The sequence below is a fragment of the Hyaena hyaena genome, unplaced genomic scaffold, assembly GCF_003009895.1.
Source record: "Hyaena hyaena isolate Hyena2069 unplaced genomic scaffold, ASM300989v1 scaffold_62, whole genome shotgun sequence".
Classification (NCBI taxonomy): Eukaryota; Metazoa; Chordata; class Mammalia; order Carnivora; family Hyaenidae; genus Hyaena; species Hyaena hyaena.
In genome coordinates, this window is record NW_024080694.1 from 3010882 (window position 1) to 3031448 (window position 20567).

The 20567-nt window shown below is 43.8% G+C and overlaps 2 protein-coding genes across 3 annotated transcripts in view; one reads left to right on the forward strand and one right to left on the reverse strand.

The window, feature by feature from the left end:
- The window catches only part of FAM91A1 (family with sequence similarity 91 member A1), an 85367-nt gene extending 81761 nt beyond the window's left edge, over positions 1-3606 (reverse strand). Inside the window, exon 1 of one of the 2 annotated variants that reach the window (XM_039231974.1) lies at positions 3530-3606. The gene's annotated coding sequence lies outside the window, so the exon portion shown is untranslated. Of the gene's footprint in view, positions 1-3525 lie in introns of both variants that reach the window. The other variant, XM_039231975.1, reaches the window with a different exon arrangement.
- The window catches only part of ANXA13 (annexin A13), a 57232-nt gene that overhangs the window by 14096 nt on the left and 22569 nt on the right, over positions 1-20567 (forward strand). The window contains exons 3-4 of the mRNA XM_039231976.1: positions 9805-9880; positions 17961-18055. Coding sequence (XP_039087907.1) covers positions 9805-9880; positions 17961-18055 — 171 coding nt within the window. The remainder of the gene's footprint in view (positions 1-9804; positions 9881-17960; positions 18056-20567) is intronic.

Here is a 20567-nt window from a genome sequence, read left to right on the forward strand (position 1 = left end):
TTCCATCAATATGTAAACATCTACCAAGTGTCTATATTGTTCCAGGCATTATGATAGGTCCTGGATATGATAAAGAATATGACATGGTTCTTGGTCCCAAGAGGTTTACAGTCTAGGGAGGAAGATAAACTAGTGAATAATTATAACAATGTATCTTAAGGAGATCTAACAGAAATCTCTAGAATGGAGTATAAGCACAAAGGAGAAACTGGTGTGCCAGAAAATGTTTCACAACCAGATTTTCGGTGGGGGGGGAGGAGGGGACAAAAACCCAATTTGTGTCATGAGCTAATTTCCATAGTATAAATATGAAATCACAGATGATTTCAAGTTACTAACATGACCTCATTGAACACAGTTGGGAAAAGATGCACACAATTGGCTCTTGAAAGCTTGCAAAGTCAGCTCCAGCTTGGATGACCAACTGTCCTGATTTACCTGGAACCATTACAGTGTTAGCACTGAAAATCTCAAGTCCTAGGAACCCCTCAGATGGCCAACTTAGGCCCAACTAGCAGAAAGTCCTCAGTCTTTCCCAAGAGGGTCATAAATGGTTCCAGAGAGGAGATATAGCTCCAGCAAATTCCCTTAAGTACATAAATTCTCCACTGTTGCCAGTGGACTCAATAGCGGGCAACCAGGTGTTTAAGAAATAGAGGAGCATGAGACCAGTGCTGTCAACCCCCAAACCCCTGGGACCTCTGAGGACTCAGGAAGTTACCGTGAGGAGCCTGCTTGCAGCATTCTCCCTCCTCTTCCCCCACTGAACATTCATGAACCCTTCCTAATAAGACAAATCAGCAGTTTGCCTAGATTCCAGCAGATAGGGAGAAATGAGAGTTTACCTATGAAAACATTTGACAGTTTATCAGGCTGGAAAGCAGGCACCCCTAGGAATAAACATACTGGAAACCTTGATCATCCTGCTGGCCTCATGAGTTTCTGCCTTCAAACTGCCGTTGCTAAATTTCAACCCCCTGGCACACCACAGTCCCTTAGCTATGATCCCTCCACTAAGGTAATGTGTTGATGTGGTACACTTATATATTGCAAAATGATTATCACTATAACCTTAGCTAACGCCTGCATTATGCATAATTACCATTTCTTTTTGTGGTGAGAACATTCCAGATCTACTCCCTTAGCCAGTTTCAAGTATATAGCACAGTGTTATTACTATAATCACTATGCTGTACATTAGACTTCCAGAATTTATTCATTTTATAACTGGAAATTTGTACCATTTGATCAACATCTTCCCTTTCCCCCTCCCCCATTCTAGTCTCTGTTTCTGTAAGTTGGCTTAGATTCCAGCTATATGTGATATTCATTTTGGATGTAAGTGTGTGTGTGTGTGTATGTGTGTGTGTGTGTGTGTGTACCACATCTTCTTTATCCATTCATCTGTTGATGGACACTTAATTTGTTTCCCTGTATTGGCTATTGTGAATAAGGCTATAATGAATCACATTGTCTTATTTCATCTTCCCAAGATTTTGCTACATAGGACAGGTATTAGTCATAGTTTACAGATGAAAAGCAGAAAACATGATTCCATTTGACTCAAAAAGATACTCAGAGCAGAATTTGACAACAATGCCTTTCCTGCACATATATTTTGCCCACAGGGAGAGGCTATCCATTTTGCCTTGCAAATAGTGGTAGCTGGCCTTCATTTTTCACTTCACTTCCTATTGTCTCATCAAGAGCATTTCTTGATCTCACAGCTCTGTAAGGGGTCCTTGGCTTTCCTGATCAATGGACAAATCACAGGTCTCAGCCAGTGTGTCTGTAAAATACTAGCATTCTAAGAGCTGGACTGAGCTTTTCTATCATTAAATTTAAAAATAATAATTTTGAAAGGGACAACAAAATTTGGTTAATCAGAAGTCAGTGGTAGAGTTTCTGCATCCAGATTGTATAGGTTAGAATTCCATCAGTTAGTAACTGAACGGTCAGACAACTTATTAATCTTTCTGTTTCTTGGTTTTCTCAACTGCAAAATCGGAGGTAATAATACTTACCTCACAGGGTTTTTGTGAGGATTAAGCTGTTTGGCCAGTGCCTGGCACACAGTAAGTGCTTTGTATTTTGCTATCATTCTCAATTTTATTTATTTTTTTAAAAATGTTTTATTTATTTCTAGGAGAGAGAGAGAGAGCGTGAGCAGGGGAGGGTCAGAGAGACAGGGAGTCACAGACCGAAACAGGCTCCAGGCTCTGAGCTGGCAGTCAGCACAGAGCCCAACACGGGGCTCGAACCCACGAACCGTGAGATCATGACCTAAGCGGAAGTTGGACGCTTAACCAACTAAGCCACCCAGGCGCCCCATGTCATTCTCAATTTTAAATGTTAATCCCTTAAATTTCTCTTCAACTCTTGGCCCAGCTTACTACTTATCTATTAAGTACAAAATGGTTTCTGATTTAGGACAAAATTATGTAATCAGTTATTTTAAAGGTGCCACACAAAGCAACATGTCCGGGGCTCATTCAACACTCCATAGGAATCAGGTCAAGATGTGAGGAAGTAATAAAAATAACACTGAGCACTCACCACGTGCCCAGCTTCCTGCCAAGCTCGTTTGGCGCATATCCTTGTAACAACCCCCAAGACCTTGTTATCTTTCAGATGGAGAAGAGAGCCTCAGAAAGGGTAAGGAGAGAAAAACAGCATCACGCCAGGGTCAAGGGTAGACATCCTTGGCAGGATGGATACCAATGTGACCACAAAGAAGTGTCTTTCCCAAACTGGACCTCAGTTTCCCTAGCTCTGTGACTTTAAAATCTATGCAAGTTTAGCCCAAATTGCCAACACTGGCTCAAGGTACGACTAACTAGCTGTGGCAATAGTCACTGCTTATGGTGGGGAGAATTCAGGCATGGCTGAGGCTCTCCCCAGCACAACTCTTGCCTGCCTCCACCTTGCTTCTGCGTAAAATGCCCAGGCCAACACCTGGTTCTAATCCTGACCCACATTTTTAATCTCCTCAGCCTCCTCCTGATTTCATGGTGGCTCCAACAGGAGCTCCATTGAGATCAGTGTACAGTGAGCCCTCTGCCCTCTGCTCTCCAGCACTTTCTCGGAGCCTTCTTGTCTCAGTGCCGGGATACCAAGCAACCAGTTTCAAATATTTACCGAGCAAATTGCAGCAAGCCAGGGCTTCTGGGGAACTGCACTGGAAAAAGCAAAGAAAACGCCACTCCCATTACATTTTGATAATACTTCAGGGCTTACAAATGACCCCTACATCCATATGTCACTGAGCACCTCCTACGTGCCACCAACCAAGTGCTCGCTGTAACCTGGCACTGCATCCCAAACACGACTGCAGCCAAACCTCACTCTACCCATGGGCAGGTGCACCTCGACTTTAAACCTGAGACAACAACATCCGAGAGATGGGTCAGCTTGCCTGGGGCGGGGGAGGGTCATACAACCAGCGAGGGACAAAGCATAACTGAACTCTGTAGGCCCTACTCCCAAGGCCACATTACGTTGTTGTGTATTGCTGACGTCACTCACTCACGTCTGTTCTGCAGTAGTTCAGCGGCAGGTCACAGTAGGCACACACGTGCTCAGCCCCAGAGACTGTCTTGCTGTAGTCTCTCCCTGCGGTGCCCTTCCCCCACCTTCACCCTTCCTTATTTATGTACCTATGTACGTACCTACGTATGTGTGTGTACGTACATACTACGTATTTTGCTTGCCTAATTCTTACTCAGATTTCAAGAACTAGCACAAATGTCAACCCCTCCCTAAAAATTCCTCTTCTTCCTCTCATATTTGCACCCATCGTGTGCCCTGCTGTAAACATCGCGCTCTATTGTAAACGCAATTGTCATTGATCTGCTTGCATGTTTACTTCCCTGAGAACAAGACCTGAGCTTCATCAAGCAAGTCTTCCTCACCAGGGCAGTGCTGGTCCCACAGCAGACCTTCACTACTTATCTGATGAAGGAAGCGAGGGAGGAAAAAAAGAGGAAAGAAGAAGGAAGTGGGCAGGGAGGAGGAACCATTCAGAGGAGATTCTAATTTGCCTGCGGCATATTGGCTTTTAATTAATTCCCTTGTCTCTTATGAGAAGTATATTCCTATTTCCCAGTCTTGATGCTCTTGCTCTCCAAATACATCAGGTCACCAGGACCGATGAGTGGGAGTGTCCTTAAATAGGAGTGTGCTTAAGGCTGCGTCCTGGAACTTCTTGGTTACCACATAATACAGAACAACAGTCTGCCTATCATATCCCTCAGCTAAATTTTCACAAACTCCATCCCCAGAGATTGCTGCAAGCTGGAGGAAGATTTTCTTAAAATGGTCCCTTTGATCCTAATTGTTAAGCTCTCCTCAAACTGCACCAGGACAGAAGCCTTTGGTTGGGTATCTGTTTCTCCACTCTGGCCCTTCTGGCTGGTGGGGCAGGGTAGGGGCTGCAGTATCCGAACTTGGTACAAGACCCAGCCTCCCTCCTAGGCACCTGAAGTGCTGAAGTTGGCCTGTCTCTGAGTCATTTCCCAGAGTGGGTGATTTTGGCATTCATTCTGCCCAGGTGACACTGCCTCCAAGTTCACAGCATCTCAGTTTGTTTTGTATGACTCCTCCCTCCAGAAAAATGGATCGTTCATTTCCTTGTTTAAGATGCAGGCACATGGAGGGGCACCTGGGTGGCTTAGTCGGTTAGGCGGCCAACTTTCGCTTGGGTCATGATCTCGCGGTTCGTGGGTTCGAGCCCCGCGTCGGGCTCTGTGCTGACTGCCAGCTCAGAGCCTGGAGCCTGCTTCAGTCTGTGACTCCCTCTCTCTCTGACCCTCCCCTGCTCACGCTGTCTCTCTCTCTCTCCTAGAAATAAATAAAACATTAAAAAAAAAAAAAGATGCAGGCACATGGAGATGCAGAGAAGTGACATGTAGATGTGCTGGAAGGAAGCAAAAACAAGTCTGAAAGTTCCCAGCTTATTTTTGCACCAGGCAGTGCCTCTTGTAGAGTGAATGGGACTTGCTTCCATTGTGAGCCTGACTGGCACATTGGCAAGCACGCTACCAGGGCTGCATTTCAGTGAGATCCTCACACTCCATGAGGTGCCAGTCATCACATTAGTCACATGAGGCAGTTAACAAAACGTGGCGTTGGGTGTCATCCCCGTCACCGACTCCATGCAGCCTGAGTTGTGAACCACTTTACTGCCTGGTGTGAACTATGTGTTTGGAGCTCTAGAGCCAAACTGCAGGTGGTCAATGAATAACAGACCCTCAGAGTGCCACTTACAAGGTGGAGACCCTGTGAGCAGGAGACGGTTTAAAATATTCTAGAAGGTTCTTTGCTGATCTGCCTTCCATTATTAATCCTTTACATTTTTTTAAGCACATGCTCTCTGCTGGGCTTCATTTTAGATGCTTTGTATGAATGACTTCATTTAAATTCTCATAAGAGACCTATGAGCGGACACGATTATTGTCCACATTTTGCCATGAGGAAACCACAGCACAGAGGGGCTCCCAAACTTGCCGAAGGTCACATGAGTAATAGCAGTTGTTCTGGGATTCAAATCCAGTTTGGGGCATTGGAGATATATCTATATCTCACAATTTCAAGTTTGGAAGACATCTCTCAGATAGATGATAGATAGATAGATAGATAGATAGATAGGCAGATAGATAGGTAGATGGATGTAAATCTTACAAACTTATCAAGTGGAAACATGCAGAATGGAAAACCTAACATCACTGTAAGACAAAAAAACAAAGAGATGGCCCACAGAAGCAGAAGGAAAGATTAGCAGTTCTGTGGCTCCTTATCTATCTGGCCTTGGAAATGTTATCTCGCATAAGCCTCAAATCTTACAAGGCAGAGGTTGCCCCCATTTCACAGGTGAGGAAATGATGGCTTAGAGGTTAATGGCTCAAGTTCACATGGCTGTTAAGGGATAGACGCACATCCAAACTTGGATTCATGTGGGCTCAAAGCCCAGACTTTTGTAATCATTTTTATTAACAGCTGACATCTTGTCTTTTTAATGTGTCCCTTGAGTGTCAGTGTAAATGCTGTTAAACAACAAATCAAAAGAAAACAAAAAAAGAATGTTGCTCTGCCTCTATTTTGCCTGTAGTTGAAAGCAAGTGGAATATTGTGTATCAACCCACATCCTCACAGCCCTGTCTGTCCTCATACTGGAGTCCCCTGTACCCCCATTCTGGGTCTGGCTCATATTCCTTCAGACCTGCTTTATGTGGAAGTTCTGCTCAGTGGCCTCAGGTTTCAAAAATGAAATCTGATGGGCAAATGGGCCTGAGGTCCCGAAGTCAGCTGCCTGGCTCACTAACAATGAACAATGAATGCTGGAATGTCCACTCCACATACATTCCAGAGAAGGTGGTTACCCAGCTCATCAGAACAAGCCAAGGACACCCCTTGCATCAACACTGGGCGGCACTGATGAATAATATGTCCTTTGTGGAGGCAGTCCCAGCCATGCAGAGGGGGAAATTCCTAACAGACTGTTTTCTCGCTTCCCTCCTTGTCTTTAAATGAGTTCTATCATGTGATCTCTTCATTCTGACATCAAATAGCCTGCTGTTATGAGGAATAAGACTCTTTGGATTAGGAAAGATAACCAACATGGCTAAGAGTGGTCCTTAGAAGGAATCTGGGAACTGTTGACTTCCACCTGCCTGATAGCAGATGGACGTGTGTCTCATGTAGACTTTTATGGTGCATTTGTTTAAAGATGACATGAATGTATTGCCTTACAGTTCTGTAGGTCAGAAGTCCAGCAGGGTCTCACTAAGAAAATGCTGCATGTTCAATTAAGCAAAAAAGAAAAAGCTGTCTCAATGTCATCTTTGTTCCTAACCTGTAGTTCAACATTCTCCCACTGCCCTGGCCACTCCCACCCCCCAGATAGCACTGTTATTTTTGGACTAAATGACACTTCATCTTTTGGCCTTGGATAAACTAGATACGTTCAGAGGGTTTATCCCCTTTTTTCGGCTCCTTTAACTCTATTTTTGTATCAAGGATCCACCTTACTAAAATAGTAAGGGGACAAAAGACAGGAATGTCTTTTCATACTTGACAGAACCAGTCTATCCCTGGCTCCCACGCAGCCATCACCTGGCCAGGTGACCTTAAGCAAGTCTCCACGGGGCTTCTGCAAGTCCTGGCTGCATCTCTGTGCAACTGAGGAAAAAAATGAGTCTCTCTGGGAGAGAAGCAGCCCTGCCGGCTTAGCAAATGTAACCCCAGCTGGACTCCAGCCCCCGCACCCTGAGCCAGGGCACGGCCTCCCTAGCTATTCGCAGAGCCCTGTGTCTCTGTTTCAATTTATGTGAAGTGGGGCAGATGTAAGTGCCCCACCAGATTCTCTGCACTGAGGAGGCTCAAATAACATACAGAACAATTTATGAATCAGCTTGTTAATAGGAGCTGTCTGCTGCTCCGGTTCAATCCTACCTCACTACCCGAACCCTTCACAAAATCCTTCTAATGGAAAGCAAAGATGCCATTCACTCTTCTGAGATTGCCATTTGCCACATTCCCACATTCAGAGAACTTGATCAACAGGCAGGACGGGCTTCGTAGTGTCAGCCCGTGCAGTTGCACAGGCCCAGCACTCAGAAAGGCTTCTCACTTGTTTTAATGCTCTGATGTCACCATTTCAAGTTCTAAATCTATTTGGAACAAGGACCCTACATTTTTATTTTGCACTGAGCTCTGCAAATTATGTTGCTGGTCCTGCCAACAAGCCTTCAGCAGCACCAGATAGCTTTCTCACACCACACAAGAAATTTGGGAAGAAAAAGTGCTGAATATAAAGGCCCCAATCCTACATAGAGCACAGAGCAGGATGGTGCCTGGGACTAAGAGCATGGGTGTTCGGAAGCAAACCATGCTGGGTGCAGTCCTATATTCCCCAAGTCTTCAGACACCATCCTTACTTAAGGGGCCTGAACCCAGATGATCTTCTCTGTGAGTTTAGACTCCTAATGGCTACTCTTCTGGGTTAATAATGAAGAAAGGTCTGTAAACGAAGAAATTGTCTGGCATGTGGCAGGTGCTCAACAGATGTAAGTCCCCTTCCAGCATACTTCAGCAAGAGATACTTCAAGAGGGGCCATGCAATGGAGTGATCCCAGAAGGCAGAGAGGTGACTGGAAGCCTTAGAAGGTCCCTTTGGCTTTGCAATTACATGATTCTCTGTTAAGAAAGGCCTAGAAGCCAGCACTCCTCTATTCCATGGATATCAGTCAGAACACTTTTGTTTGCAACGGTAGAAACCCAACTTACTAACTTCGAGAACATAATAGTTTATTAATAAAAATGGGAAATGCTAGGAAACAGACATTGCTGTGTCCAAGGATTTATAGAATGATATTCAGTCTCTCTTTCACTCTCTCTATTTCCACTCTTTTTGTCTCTGCCTTGCTTCACTTTGAACTCATGTCCCTTCATGCAGAGGATAAAATGGCAACCCAGGCCTAGACTCACTCTTTCAGCTGAACAAGCCCAGTCAGAAGACATCTCTTTCTGTCTCTATCTCAATATCAACCAAAGAAAAAACTCTGATACTGCTTGGATTATACTCCCACTCCTGAACTAGTCACAATTGCCAGAGTGACAGGGTTTGTGCTCCCCCAAGGGCAGGACAAGGAGGCTCAAGCCTCATGACTGACAGCTCCAATGAAAATACGTAAAATGGGGGAAAGAGAAGCCCCCCTCAAAGGAATAGCAATGCCAGACAAATAAATGCAATATGTCTACTGTGCCTATGTGGTTTATTATTCCTTCCCAGTGGGAGCCAAGGGAAATGACAACCGGGAGAGGGGAATCGGGTAGGTGGTGTAGACAGTAGCAGGATCACTCCTTCATTGAAGGATGGGAAATAAGTGACACATGTCATCAAAGAGAATCTCTGTGAGGAAAGGCAAAGACTGAGAAAATGCAGGGTAGATTCAAAACTACTAGTTGTGTCACTGCAATTAACCTCACATCTTTACATTCTTAATAGTGATGCATTTATTATGCTGCTTTTGTTTAGGTAACCAATATTGCTTTCCATTTAGTGCTAATAGAAATTTTCCTTTTGAAAACAACTAAGTAAAAACCAGCTAGGTCAGCTGAAAGAAAAATCATAATAAGCAGAGAATAATAACATAGACTTAGGTTGCTGTGGACAAATTAGTGCATGTATTATACCAATGACTGAAGTATAAGGAGAAACACTAACTTAGTGTTTGAACAAAACTTTCTCTCCCCAAGGAACAGTAAACACCAGTAACTCTATCTGCTGTTTCTGGTCCATAGGCATCTCTGGCAAACTAAATGTTATATCTCTCATTGTGTGGATGGCAAACCTTTAGCCCAGGTCACCAAATGGATGGATCTGTAATAAAATCCTAGAACCTTCAGCTTCTGCCTGGGAACACATATTCCCTAGACACACTTGTGCCTCACAACAAGAGGGTCCGGGACATTGGCCCACTGTATTATTTTCTGTTTCAGATGCAGTCACACAAAGGTAGGATTGATGTCAAAATATCTCACCCCAGAGACGGCCAGGCTGATTGTCCTTATGAACAGAGGGGCTCATTCTCAGTGGTCATCCAAGGCCAGCTGGCTCCAAGGAGTACCAGTCATCTCTCTGGGGCCAGAGCTTCCCTAGCTGATTTCCACATGTACCCGTGTATAAAGTGGCAGCTGGTCCCCCATTTGGATGACTTCTTCGTCTTCTAAATAGCTGCCAACATCAGCCAGAGATAATTCAAGAATGCCATAACGTCCACTCACCTTTTCAATTATTTTCTCCAGGCCAAAGCAAGAAGTCATCAGGGTTTTGATATGGATCACTATGCCAAAATGCTGAACAAAGCCTGCAAAGGAATGGGTATGAAATATATTTTGTTTTTAAATTTACTTTTGAAGTTGATTAAATTTGATCTCTTGTCCATGATCTTTCCCATGATCTTAGGAAGATGACTTCCCACTGATCTTGTACATTCCCAAGCTAACCCAAGTTAATTACCTCTAGGGTTCTCTTTGTAAAAGATACCCAAACTATAATCAGATCCTAATGCTTTTCAAGATCCAATATGATAGTTAAAAATTGGATACTATGACACTGAATTTGACCTTAAGGTAGAAGAAACTTCATGAGAAGCGTAGTCATGCAATCCTAATGTCACCCAAGTCTCTCTGGTCCCTTTCATGAGAGGTGGTGGGGAATTGGGTCTGATGAGAGCTGGATTAGGGATCTGGGAATGGCATCTAGAAGTAGATTAAGTAAACATAAAACAGTAGTTGAGGTCAAGAATCAAGAGGCAAGGCTAGAGAAGCTATGTACCTCGATGCCTCAGGTAAGTGCATGGCCAAGAATAGGAGACTAAGAAAGAGATCAGGAATAAGGTAACCCCAGTAACAAGGTAAGATGAAGGGGAAAGCATCCAGGAATAAGGCCATGAAGAGAGGCTCTGAGACCTAAGGAGGTCACTGATGAAAAACGTTCCTGGTCTCAGAAATCTGGGTTTTAGTAGATTCACAGGATCAGTAACCATCATTATTAATTCCAGAACACTTTCATTGCCCCCAAAACAAACCCTATGTCTATTAGCATCCACTCTCCACTCCCCACCCGTTCAGGCCCAGGAAATCACAATCTACTTTCTGTCTCTATGGATTTGCCTATTCTGGACATTTCATCTAAATGGAATCATACAGTATGTGACCTTTTGTGTCTGGCTTCTTTCACTTGGCATATTGTTTTGCAAAAACAAGTGCTAGATTTTTTACTTAGAAGTAAATCAGTGAAGATTTACTTTCCTAGGAATGGGTACTTGTGATAGAGCAAATATGGCTGTAAATTCTTTGAGACTCCAGAGTAAAAACTAAGTTCTAAGAAGACATATTTTGCTTCAACATAAGGAACTATCTGAATATAGAATAGTCTGTCTTGCCCAAGAAATGTTGGAGAAGTCCCAAGGGAGTTGGGGCTGGAGAAGGCCAAGTAGGAGAGTGGTAAAAGAGATTTCTACATAGTAGCTTTTCTTGAATAAATCAGAGAGAGAGGGAGCTAGAAATGAAGGATGACAACTAGCTTGCTTGCTATGGGGGGGGGGTGGGGGTGCATCAGAGAAAGCTCAGCAGAGAGGAACTGCTTCTCGCTCACATCCTGACCTGGCTCATGTTGTATTTGGACAACAGCTGCCGGGAGCCATGTTTACCTGAAAGTGGCAGGATGTTTATAGTTCTGAGTTTTACTGAGTGGCTGAGCCAGCCTCACAGGTGCTTCCCTACCGCCTCTCGAGTGAGGTCCTGACACCTGGATGTGGGTTGGAGACAGGAGCAAAGTGGGTGTGGGTATAACTCAGCTGCAGTTAATGATACATCCCCATGATTTTAGCCACTCAGTGGCTAAACACATATGGAGTACCTACTGAATGCCAAAGTCACCCAGTGTTTTCTTCTCCCTTTTGGATGTGGCTTCAAGGTGGGACCACTGCTGAGCTGATTACTGCTGTTGGTTGAGCACCTTTTATGTGTCAAGTACTAAGCTAGGCACAACACACACATCATTTTGTGTAACCCTTTCAACAACCCCTATAAAGTTGTATTATAACAACTTAACAGAATGCTGAAGCTCAGAGTTATTCTCTGAAGAGAATGCCTTAAACCTGAGAGTGTATGGACCCATTATTCTTTATGAAATGTAAAAGGATTCTTATCATTCTCCCTCAAAGAAACACAGAAACAGTCTTTTCCGAAGGAAAAGCTACCATGAAGATTACTGTAGTTCTAGTTCATGACTTCTTAAAATGTAACGTGCTTTTGAGTCTTCAGGATTTTAACACGCAGATTCTGACTGGTAGCTCCAAGTGGTTTCTGAGATCCCGTAGTTCCAATAAGTATCCAGGTGAAGCCAATGCTGTAGATCCTGGATCATGCTTTGGGGAGCAAGATCTAGTCCATCTGAGAGTCACAGAAGTTAATGCTTCTCAAGCCACACTGGAGTGGAACCAGACCTAGAACTTGGATCTGGGGACCCCAAGCCCAGTTCCCTCTCCCCTCATCAGGCATGGGAGTGAACTATGGACCTGGGTTTGAGCCCCTGATCTGCTACCTACTAGTGCCTCATTTCAACTGCAAAATGGGGTTAATAATGCTTCCTTACAGAGAGGTGTGAGGATAAGGAGGCAGCACAGAGCTCAGCAAGGCTCTGGCCCTCATTGACATGCTAATTGGCTCCTTTTCTAAAAATGTTTTATTTATTTCTGAGAGAGAGAGAGAGAGAGAGAGACAGTGTGAGCAGGAGAGGGTCATAGAGAGAGGGAGACACAGAATCTGAAACAAGTTTCAGGCTCTGAGCTAGCTGTCAGCACAGAGCCCGACGCGGGGCTCAAACCCACAAACTGTGAGATCATGACCTGAGCCGAAGTTGGACGCTCAACCACTCAACCAACTGAGCCACCCAGGTGCCCCTAATTGGCTCCTTTTAAAGGATAAGCTCAGATCCCAAATCCCCACAAAGCCAATTAAATCGATATGGGCAGCAAGGAGGCCCCCACTTGAGTGGACTTTGTTCTTCGTCACTGAGGGTGTACCAGGGTGACTGCTGCTCCCTCCAAAGATATGTCCACCCAGAACCTGTGAATGTGAACTTAACTGAGAAAAGGATCTTTACAGATGTAATTAAATTAATGACTTTGAGAAAGGATCAAGCTGGATTACCTGGGTGGATCCTAAATCCATGGACAAATTTCCTTAAAACAAGAGAGGGGCACCAGGCTGGTTCAGTTAGTGGAGCATGCAACTCTTGATCTTGACCAAGATCAAGCCCCACACTGGGTACAGGGATTATTTAAATTCATAAGTAAAATTTTATAAAAGAGAGAGAGCAAGAGAGGCAGAAGCAAACATTCAGGAAGAGTCTGTGTGAAGCCAAAGCAGAGAGTGGAGCAACATTCCAGACACTGAGCTAAGGATTGTCCGAGGCCTCCGGAAGTTAGAACAGGCAAGGAACAGATTTGACCCCAGAGACTCTTTTGGGGGTGTGGCTTTGCCTACATCATGACTTCAGTCATTTGGCCTCTGAATTGTGAGGGCATATATTGCTGTTTTAAGTCACAGAGTTTGTGGTAATTGTTATAGGAGCCTCAGGAAACTAACACAGTAGACAAGAAAAAATCAATGACCCTTCCTGGCAGGCAAGATTCTCCCCATTCATTGCTTCCTCTGCCTTCCCTGCACTCCCATTTTCAAAGGAGACACTGAGGGACTGGAAAGCCCACAGCCTGCCCCCCTCCCCAGCTCAGCCAGGCTGCTGGGGCTGGCATGGGGCGGGGGGGCCGTGGGGAAAGCAGAGACCCCCTCTGTCTGCACATCACTCAGATCACTCATATGGCACATGGGCCCCTGGTATGAAGCAGAGGGCACTTCAAACCCAGGAGCCTCAATCTTGCTGAAACTCAGTTCAGTCTCCTCCCAGAAAATTGCTGGGAGAGCAAAAGCAAGGAGGCCCTCTGGCACTCCCAAGGCTGATTATCACCCTGGGCCTGACTTCTACTGTATAATTACTCTGCAGTGTCCGATGTACAGTCAGGGCTGAGATTCCTTCTTGTTTTCTAAAAAGTCTTTCCCAGAACCACTGGGGACTGACCCCAGTGCCTCAAGCCATTGTAAATGTTTACAGGAAACTGTTCAGCAGCACAGACTGCTTATATGACACACATATTGTGAAATGTAAAATGAAGTCATTGTTCAGTAAATCACTTCTTGGTTGGGTAGTGGGAAAGGCTCCCAGGATAAACCTGAGACCAGATTCAAAGGGCTTGAGGGAAATCTAGTCATTTCCAGGCTTTTCACCCAACCCCCAGGGTGATGTCAAGCTATCCCAGGACAGCGTGGGTCTCTGGTCTCACTTTCTAATGTGTTCCAGGAAGGAAAGTCTAAAAAACATTATTTTTAAATTTTTAACTCAATTTTCCTGAATTATCCTGGTCTGGGTTGACTCTGGCCTCAGAGTACATTTCCCATTGGTCCAAGTGACTAGCACAGCTTACACCAATGCAGAGACAAGGTCGTGTCATGATGCAATGCAAACATCTCTGCTCACTCATTCATTCATTCATTCACACATGTATGCATGCATTTAAATATCCATCCATTCAACAAGTCATCTGATGAATTTTGCGAGGCTTCAATGTGGACACAGCAGCGAGCGAATCCCCCCCACCTCTGTCCCATGGGACTTGGACAGAACAGGCCATACAAGGGATACAGAAGGTGGAGTGCCTCCTCTACTCCAGGGAAGTCCAGTGAGTTGAGTCCTGAATAAGGAATGGAGTGAAGGTAAGGATCAAAGATAAAGGTGTTCCAGGTAGAGGGAGGAGCCAGGGGTGAGAAAGAAAGTGTTGCCTGTGTCAGGAGCTGCACGTGGTTTATGGAGACCCCAGAAGAGTATAAGTGGGAGGGACATGACTATGAGAGGCAAGTAGGAGCTACTCCAAAAGACCTCATATGCCCCACTGAAGAGCTGAGACTATTCTGGATTTGTAGGACCCTATATGACAAGCTTTGATATAGAAGATAAGCAAACACATTCTAGGGACAGTGAATGGTGGCCATAAAAGGGGTGTGTAATGCAGGAACCCCACTTGGGTATTAGTGGTTCTGCTGAGGAATGTGACAGAGAAGTGAGTGGATCTGTGAGATATCTAGGAAGTGGAATAGTGAGGTCTTAGTGGTACCTTATTGGAGGGGGGTGAGGGGAAGGAGGGAACCAGGGATGAGCCCCAGATTCCTGGTTGGCACAATATAGCAAATGGGCCACCTGGGAAGCAGGAAGGCCCCTTCCAGGGATGACACCTGTAAGGATTCAGGTCTGAGACGTGGAGACCCTGGACCTGGGCAGGGGCAGCCCTCACTAAAGAAAGGGACCGATTCAAGAGATTCTTACCAGAAAAAGATATCCCTTCTGAGGTGAGATTTCTGGCATTCAAAAGTTAAAAAAAATAATATGTCACGGAGGAAGTAATTGTATACTCCCCACAAAGCTGAAACTGCAGGAAAAAATTTAGAGGAACCATATAAATAACAGTGCTGGAAATGAACCAGAACCAGGCAGGCAATTAATCACGGCTGTTGTTGTAGGTGAGCTCATCCTAGAATCTTCTGTTTCTCCATTTGGAATCAAACACCTAGGTCTTCCCAGAATTGTAAAGGTGGAACTAATCCCTGAGACTAAGTGAATAGTCTGAGGACACAAAGCTCACGGCTGTGCCAGGACCAGCACACAGCTCTCTCATCCCCATCGTCCCAAATACTGCGGTGAGGACTGATGTCAGAGTCGAGGCAGGGGTAGAACAACTCAAGCCTTCACCAGCGAAAAAAGAAGGAGAGTCTCTTTGTTCCCGTCCCCTTCTCTGTAGTCAAGTCTCCCTTCCACAGCTTCCCCACACCCATGACCCGGATTTTTTTTTCCTCCCAACTCTCCCATTAGAACGCATCAAATGTATCTACCATTTCTTGTTCCTTGGGGATCCTGAGCTGGGTGGGCGATCATGCAAGTTCGACTAAGTCAATTCCAATCAAAAGTGACCAAGCCCGTGCTAGTTAGTCACAGGGAGCGGCCATTAGGAGTAAGGCTGGGAAAAAGCCAATGCAGGATACTCCAGACTCTGGCTGTGACAAGGGTTTGGGGTTCCTTTCCTGAAGTCTTGAGGCACTGCTGAGGATAGTGGGTGCATTTGTTTCTAGAGTTGCCATAAGGAAGTACCACAAACCAGGTGGCTAAAAACAGCAGAAATGTATTGTCTCCCAGCTCTGAAAGCCAGAGTCTGAAGTCAAGGAGTCAGGAGGCTACACTCCCCCTGAAGGCACTAGGAAGGACCTGTACCAGGTCTTCTACTCTGCTTCTGGTGGCCTCGGGCGTTCCTTGGTTTGTAGATGAGTCTCTCCAATCCTCTGTCCTCACATGGCACTCTCCCTGTGCCTTTGGTGCCAAAGGTCTACATTCTGTAGCAGGCTTTCAGATCCCAGACATTCAGCTACCACCTTCCATGATTTTTGTCAACCTGAGTACTACTGACATAACATATTTCTTTTAATCAGCTCGTCCAGCCTCTGTCCTTTACAAAACATCAGCAAAATCACGGGAGTGATGAATAAGTGATATCTACTTATAGTTGACTCTTGAACAACACAGATTTGAACTGAATGGGTCCACTTATATGCAGAATTTTACAGTACAGTACTGTAAATGTATTTTCTCTTCCTCATGATTTTCTCAGTAACATTTGCTTTTCCCTAAATTATTGTAAGAATACAATATATGATACACAAAACATTCAAAAATGTGCTAATTGACTTTATGTTATCAGTAAGGCTTCTGGTTAATAGTAGAGTATTACTTGAATACTCAAGTTTTGGGGGACTCAAAAGTTATACATGAGTTTTTTACTGCAAGAACTGGTACCCCAAACCTTGTATGATTCAAGAGTCAGTGGTATATACAGTCAATGGTATATACAGTCAATGCCATACAGTCGGTAAGGGTAGAGGCATTACTTGAATCCAGGCTGAAGAATCTAATTCAGGGTTTGCTGGTTACATAGACTTTCTCATTCCCACACCTGCAATCCTGGATCATGTTTCCAATCCTGTCTCCATGTTCTTAAAAGGATATTCTCCCCTTATTTCTTCTTCATTATAGTTTTTGGTACTGATCAAATTGCTTACAATGAATATGTATTACTTTTGGAACATCAGGGGGGAAAAACTTTTTAGAAAGAGTGTAATCTAAAAATATAATAGTCAGGGAGCACCTGGGTGGCTCAGTCGGTGTCTGACTTTGGCTCAGGTCATGATCTTGTGGTTCATGGGTTCGAGTCCCACATAGGGCTTTGCACTAACAGTGTGGAGTCTGCTTTGGCTTTTCTCTCTCTCTTTTTCCCCTACCCCTGTTCATGCTCTCTCTCTCTCAAAAATAAGTAGACATTAAAAAAATTTTAATAGTCAGGAGCTTAAAGAGGCAACTACCCATCCTGGTCCCAATTAGGACTTCTCTCTTGAGATTGACAACTTTATGGGTGGACTTGATATTATAGTAATGTGGGGCTATATTTTAATCTCTTCTACTCAGTTTTAAGTACTCAGAGGTCAAAGAACAGACCATAGTTTTTTTTAGATTTTTCAGTTTTATTTAGGTATAAATTCATATCCCATACCTTTTACCCATTTAAAATGTACAATTCAGTGGTTTTTAATATGATCACAGTTATGTGATACCATCATTGCAGTCAACTTTGAACATTTTCATCACCTCAAAAACAAACCTCCTTCTCTTTAGCTTTCACCTCCCTACCCAGCCCATCCCCAGACACGAATCTCCTTTCTATCTGTATAGATATCCCGATTCTGGACTTTCATATGAATGGAATAATATGATATGTGTTCTTCTGTGACTGACTTCTTTCACTCAGCATAAAGTTTCAAGGTTCATTCAAATTGTAGCATGTATCAGGACCTCATTCATTTTTTTCTGGCCAAACAATATTCTGCTGTATGGATATACCCCATTTGTTTATCCATTTGTTCACTGATGGACATTCAGGTTATTTCTACCTTTCAGCTATTGTGAGTAATGCAGCAATGAACATTTGTGTGCAAGTTGTATGTGGCCGTTTGTTTTCATTTCTCTTGAGTATATACCTAGGAGTGAAATTAAGGCCACACTCATTCCTCTTTCTGCTACAATGCCTAGCACTGTGCTTCATGCAGTGTGAGGCCTCCACGGATATTTGTCAAGTGAGTGAAAAGAACACACTTCTCCATGAGACATTAAAGCTAAGGGATACATCTAGGCTCCACTCACACTTCTAACCAATGCCCCAGCTTCCTTGGAATTGACCAAAATCAACCTCCATCTTCTTTCTTATTCACTCTCGGCCTTGTCTCTTTCTTTTGCAATTTAGGAACCGATGAAGCATCCATCATTGAAATCTTATCAAACAGGACATCGGATGAGAGGCAACAAATAAAGCAAAAGTACAAGGCAACATATGGCAAGGTGATTCCAAGGGTCCCTGCGAACGGGCACACATCCTTGGCCTTGGAGGTCTCTGCTTTCTCTACCTTCCCAAGGCAGCGGGGAATGTCTTTAAAGCTTTACTGAGTTAGCTCAAGAGCAAACAAAATGAAACTACTCTTTATAATTTTAATTGACTTCAGAAAAACCAAAAATACCTTGTTAACTTAATAGCCTATAAAATCAATATTCTTGAACTTCCTTTGAAAACTGACACCCTTTTGCTAGCAATCCTTCTGTCATTTTCCCACTCATCTGGACTAATTCTACATATCAACTTACAGATAGGTCAATGACTTGAAAATCAGTTTTCACTGGTGAGTCTTTATACAAGAATTCTTGGTTTATCCATCCATCTTCAAGAAAGAAGATATGTTCTTCATAAGTGATTGTTATAGAACACTGGATAAAAAACCTTCATTTCATTAACCAGGACCACTTTTTTCTTTCTTTGTGTGACTTTTCTTTCATTCATTTTGTTGTTGTTGATGTTGTTATGTATATATTTTTTTAAGTATACATTAGGCTTTCTATTTTCTTTATTAATATAAAATGAACACAATTTAACCTTTCCTTTTTTTATTTTTTATTTTTCTGATACAGAGAGAGAGAGAGAGAGAGAGAGAGCAGGGAAGGGGCAGAAAGAAAGGGAGAGAGAGATCCCAAGCAGGCTTCACACTGTCAGTGCAGAGACTGATATGGAGCTCGAACTCATGAACCGTGAGGTCATGACCTGAGCTGAAATTAAGAGCCAGACACTTAAGCAACTGAGTTACCCAGATGCCCCTACAATTTAACCTTTTTTAAACTGTCATTAAGATTATTAGCATGCAAAATGGTAATTAATAAAATATTAAATATCATGCTGTATTCTGAATTTATATTTATAAAACCTTTAGAGTTTCAATCCCTCCATATATAAATAGATATAGAGATGGGTTTTCTTACTTATTTGACATTGGGCAGGCAATAATCTCTTCAGTCCTTGGTGTCCTCACATACAGAATGAAATGTAATCTACCTCCCTTCTCAGGTTGCTAAGAGAATCAGGCAGGCTAAGCCAGTAGCCTCTCAGTAAAGGGAAGCCATCCTAGGTAAGACTGTTCCATTTTACAGAGAAGAAACCTGGAGCTCCTCTGTTTCCATGACTCAAGCAAAATCACACACTTAGTAAGAAAAAGAACCAACACTCCAATCCCAGTCTTCTGACTCCAGGGCCGGTTTCCACTCCTGAAGAACGCATTGTCATGAGAGGGGCTATTTATTTCTACACTAAATGGCCCAGATGGCAGCACTTTTATCGATTTTCTGCTTCTCTCTTCACAGTCAGGCTTGTCAATGTCTTTTCTTGATGACATTGATGAAAGTCAGTGAATCTTCGGCTCAGCTGCATGGAATTGAATTGAATGACGTTGAACTTTTATCCTTGTCGGCATACCTAACTGTAGCAGCCTCTCAAGTGCTGTCTACCCCCACGACATGGAAAGTCAAATACAGACTTCTTAAACTTGAGTGTAAAGCAGAGTAAATGAGTTTGAGGTGAGGACTTACGGTGCTCTGCTAAAGAAAAAGTAGGCATGCTCTAGCACCAAGCTTTGCAAGACCAACACCTGCCAATCATTTGCTTACTTTCTAGTTTGTGGCTGTTTCAGACAGTTGAGACTGCCAAGGAGGTGGTCTGGAATCACAGCATCTGAAGCTCAAAGATGTTGGAAACAGACAAATCAAAGTCCCCATGCCAACTGAACTCCAAAGAGAACAAGCATCCCAAGGTGACACTCCTAGTGAGCAGGAAAACCAGGATTAGAGCTGAGATATCCTGAGCCAGCTTTTGTGTCCAAACAGAATGTAAACACACAAGGATCTGTTTTCATGTCTGTGGCTTGTAAGTGTAGGCAGCTGGGGTTTCTCTTCTTTACAGTTCGACATAATGCCCATCTGACCTGAAAAAAGACATTTCCAGTCTTTGGATGGATCCACACCATAGAGTACTGACCAAAAGCCTGACTTTACAGGATGCAGCTTTAGATGGAGCAGCTGCCTGAAGACAGAGGCCCCTACATAAGACTGTAGACCCCACTCATTAGGCAAAATCTTCTGGGCTTTTTTCCCAGGATCAGAGGTTCATAAAAGAAACAATTGATTAGCCTTCTCTTAGAAAGGTCCCTTCAGGGTGGAATGATGGTAATACCCACTTCCTGAACATTTAAAGTGTTCCAGGCACTGTGCTTGGGCTTTACATGGATTGTCTCAGTTAATTTTCCCAACAGCCCTAAGAGGTGAGTCTTACTGGGGAGCCTGGGTGGTTCAGTCCATTAAGTGTCCGACTTCACCTCAGGTCATGATCTCACGGTTTATGAGTTCAAGCCCAGCTGCTGACAGCTTAGAGCCTGGAGCCTGCTACAGATTCGGTCTCCTTCTATCTCTGCCCCCTCCCTGCTTGTGTTCTCTTGCTCTCTGTCTCAAAAAATAAATAAATATTTAAAAAAGAGGT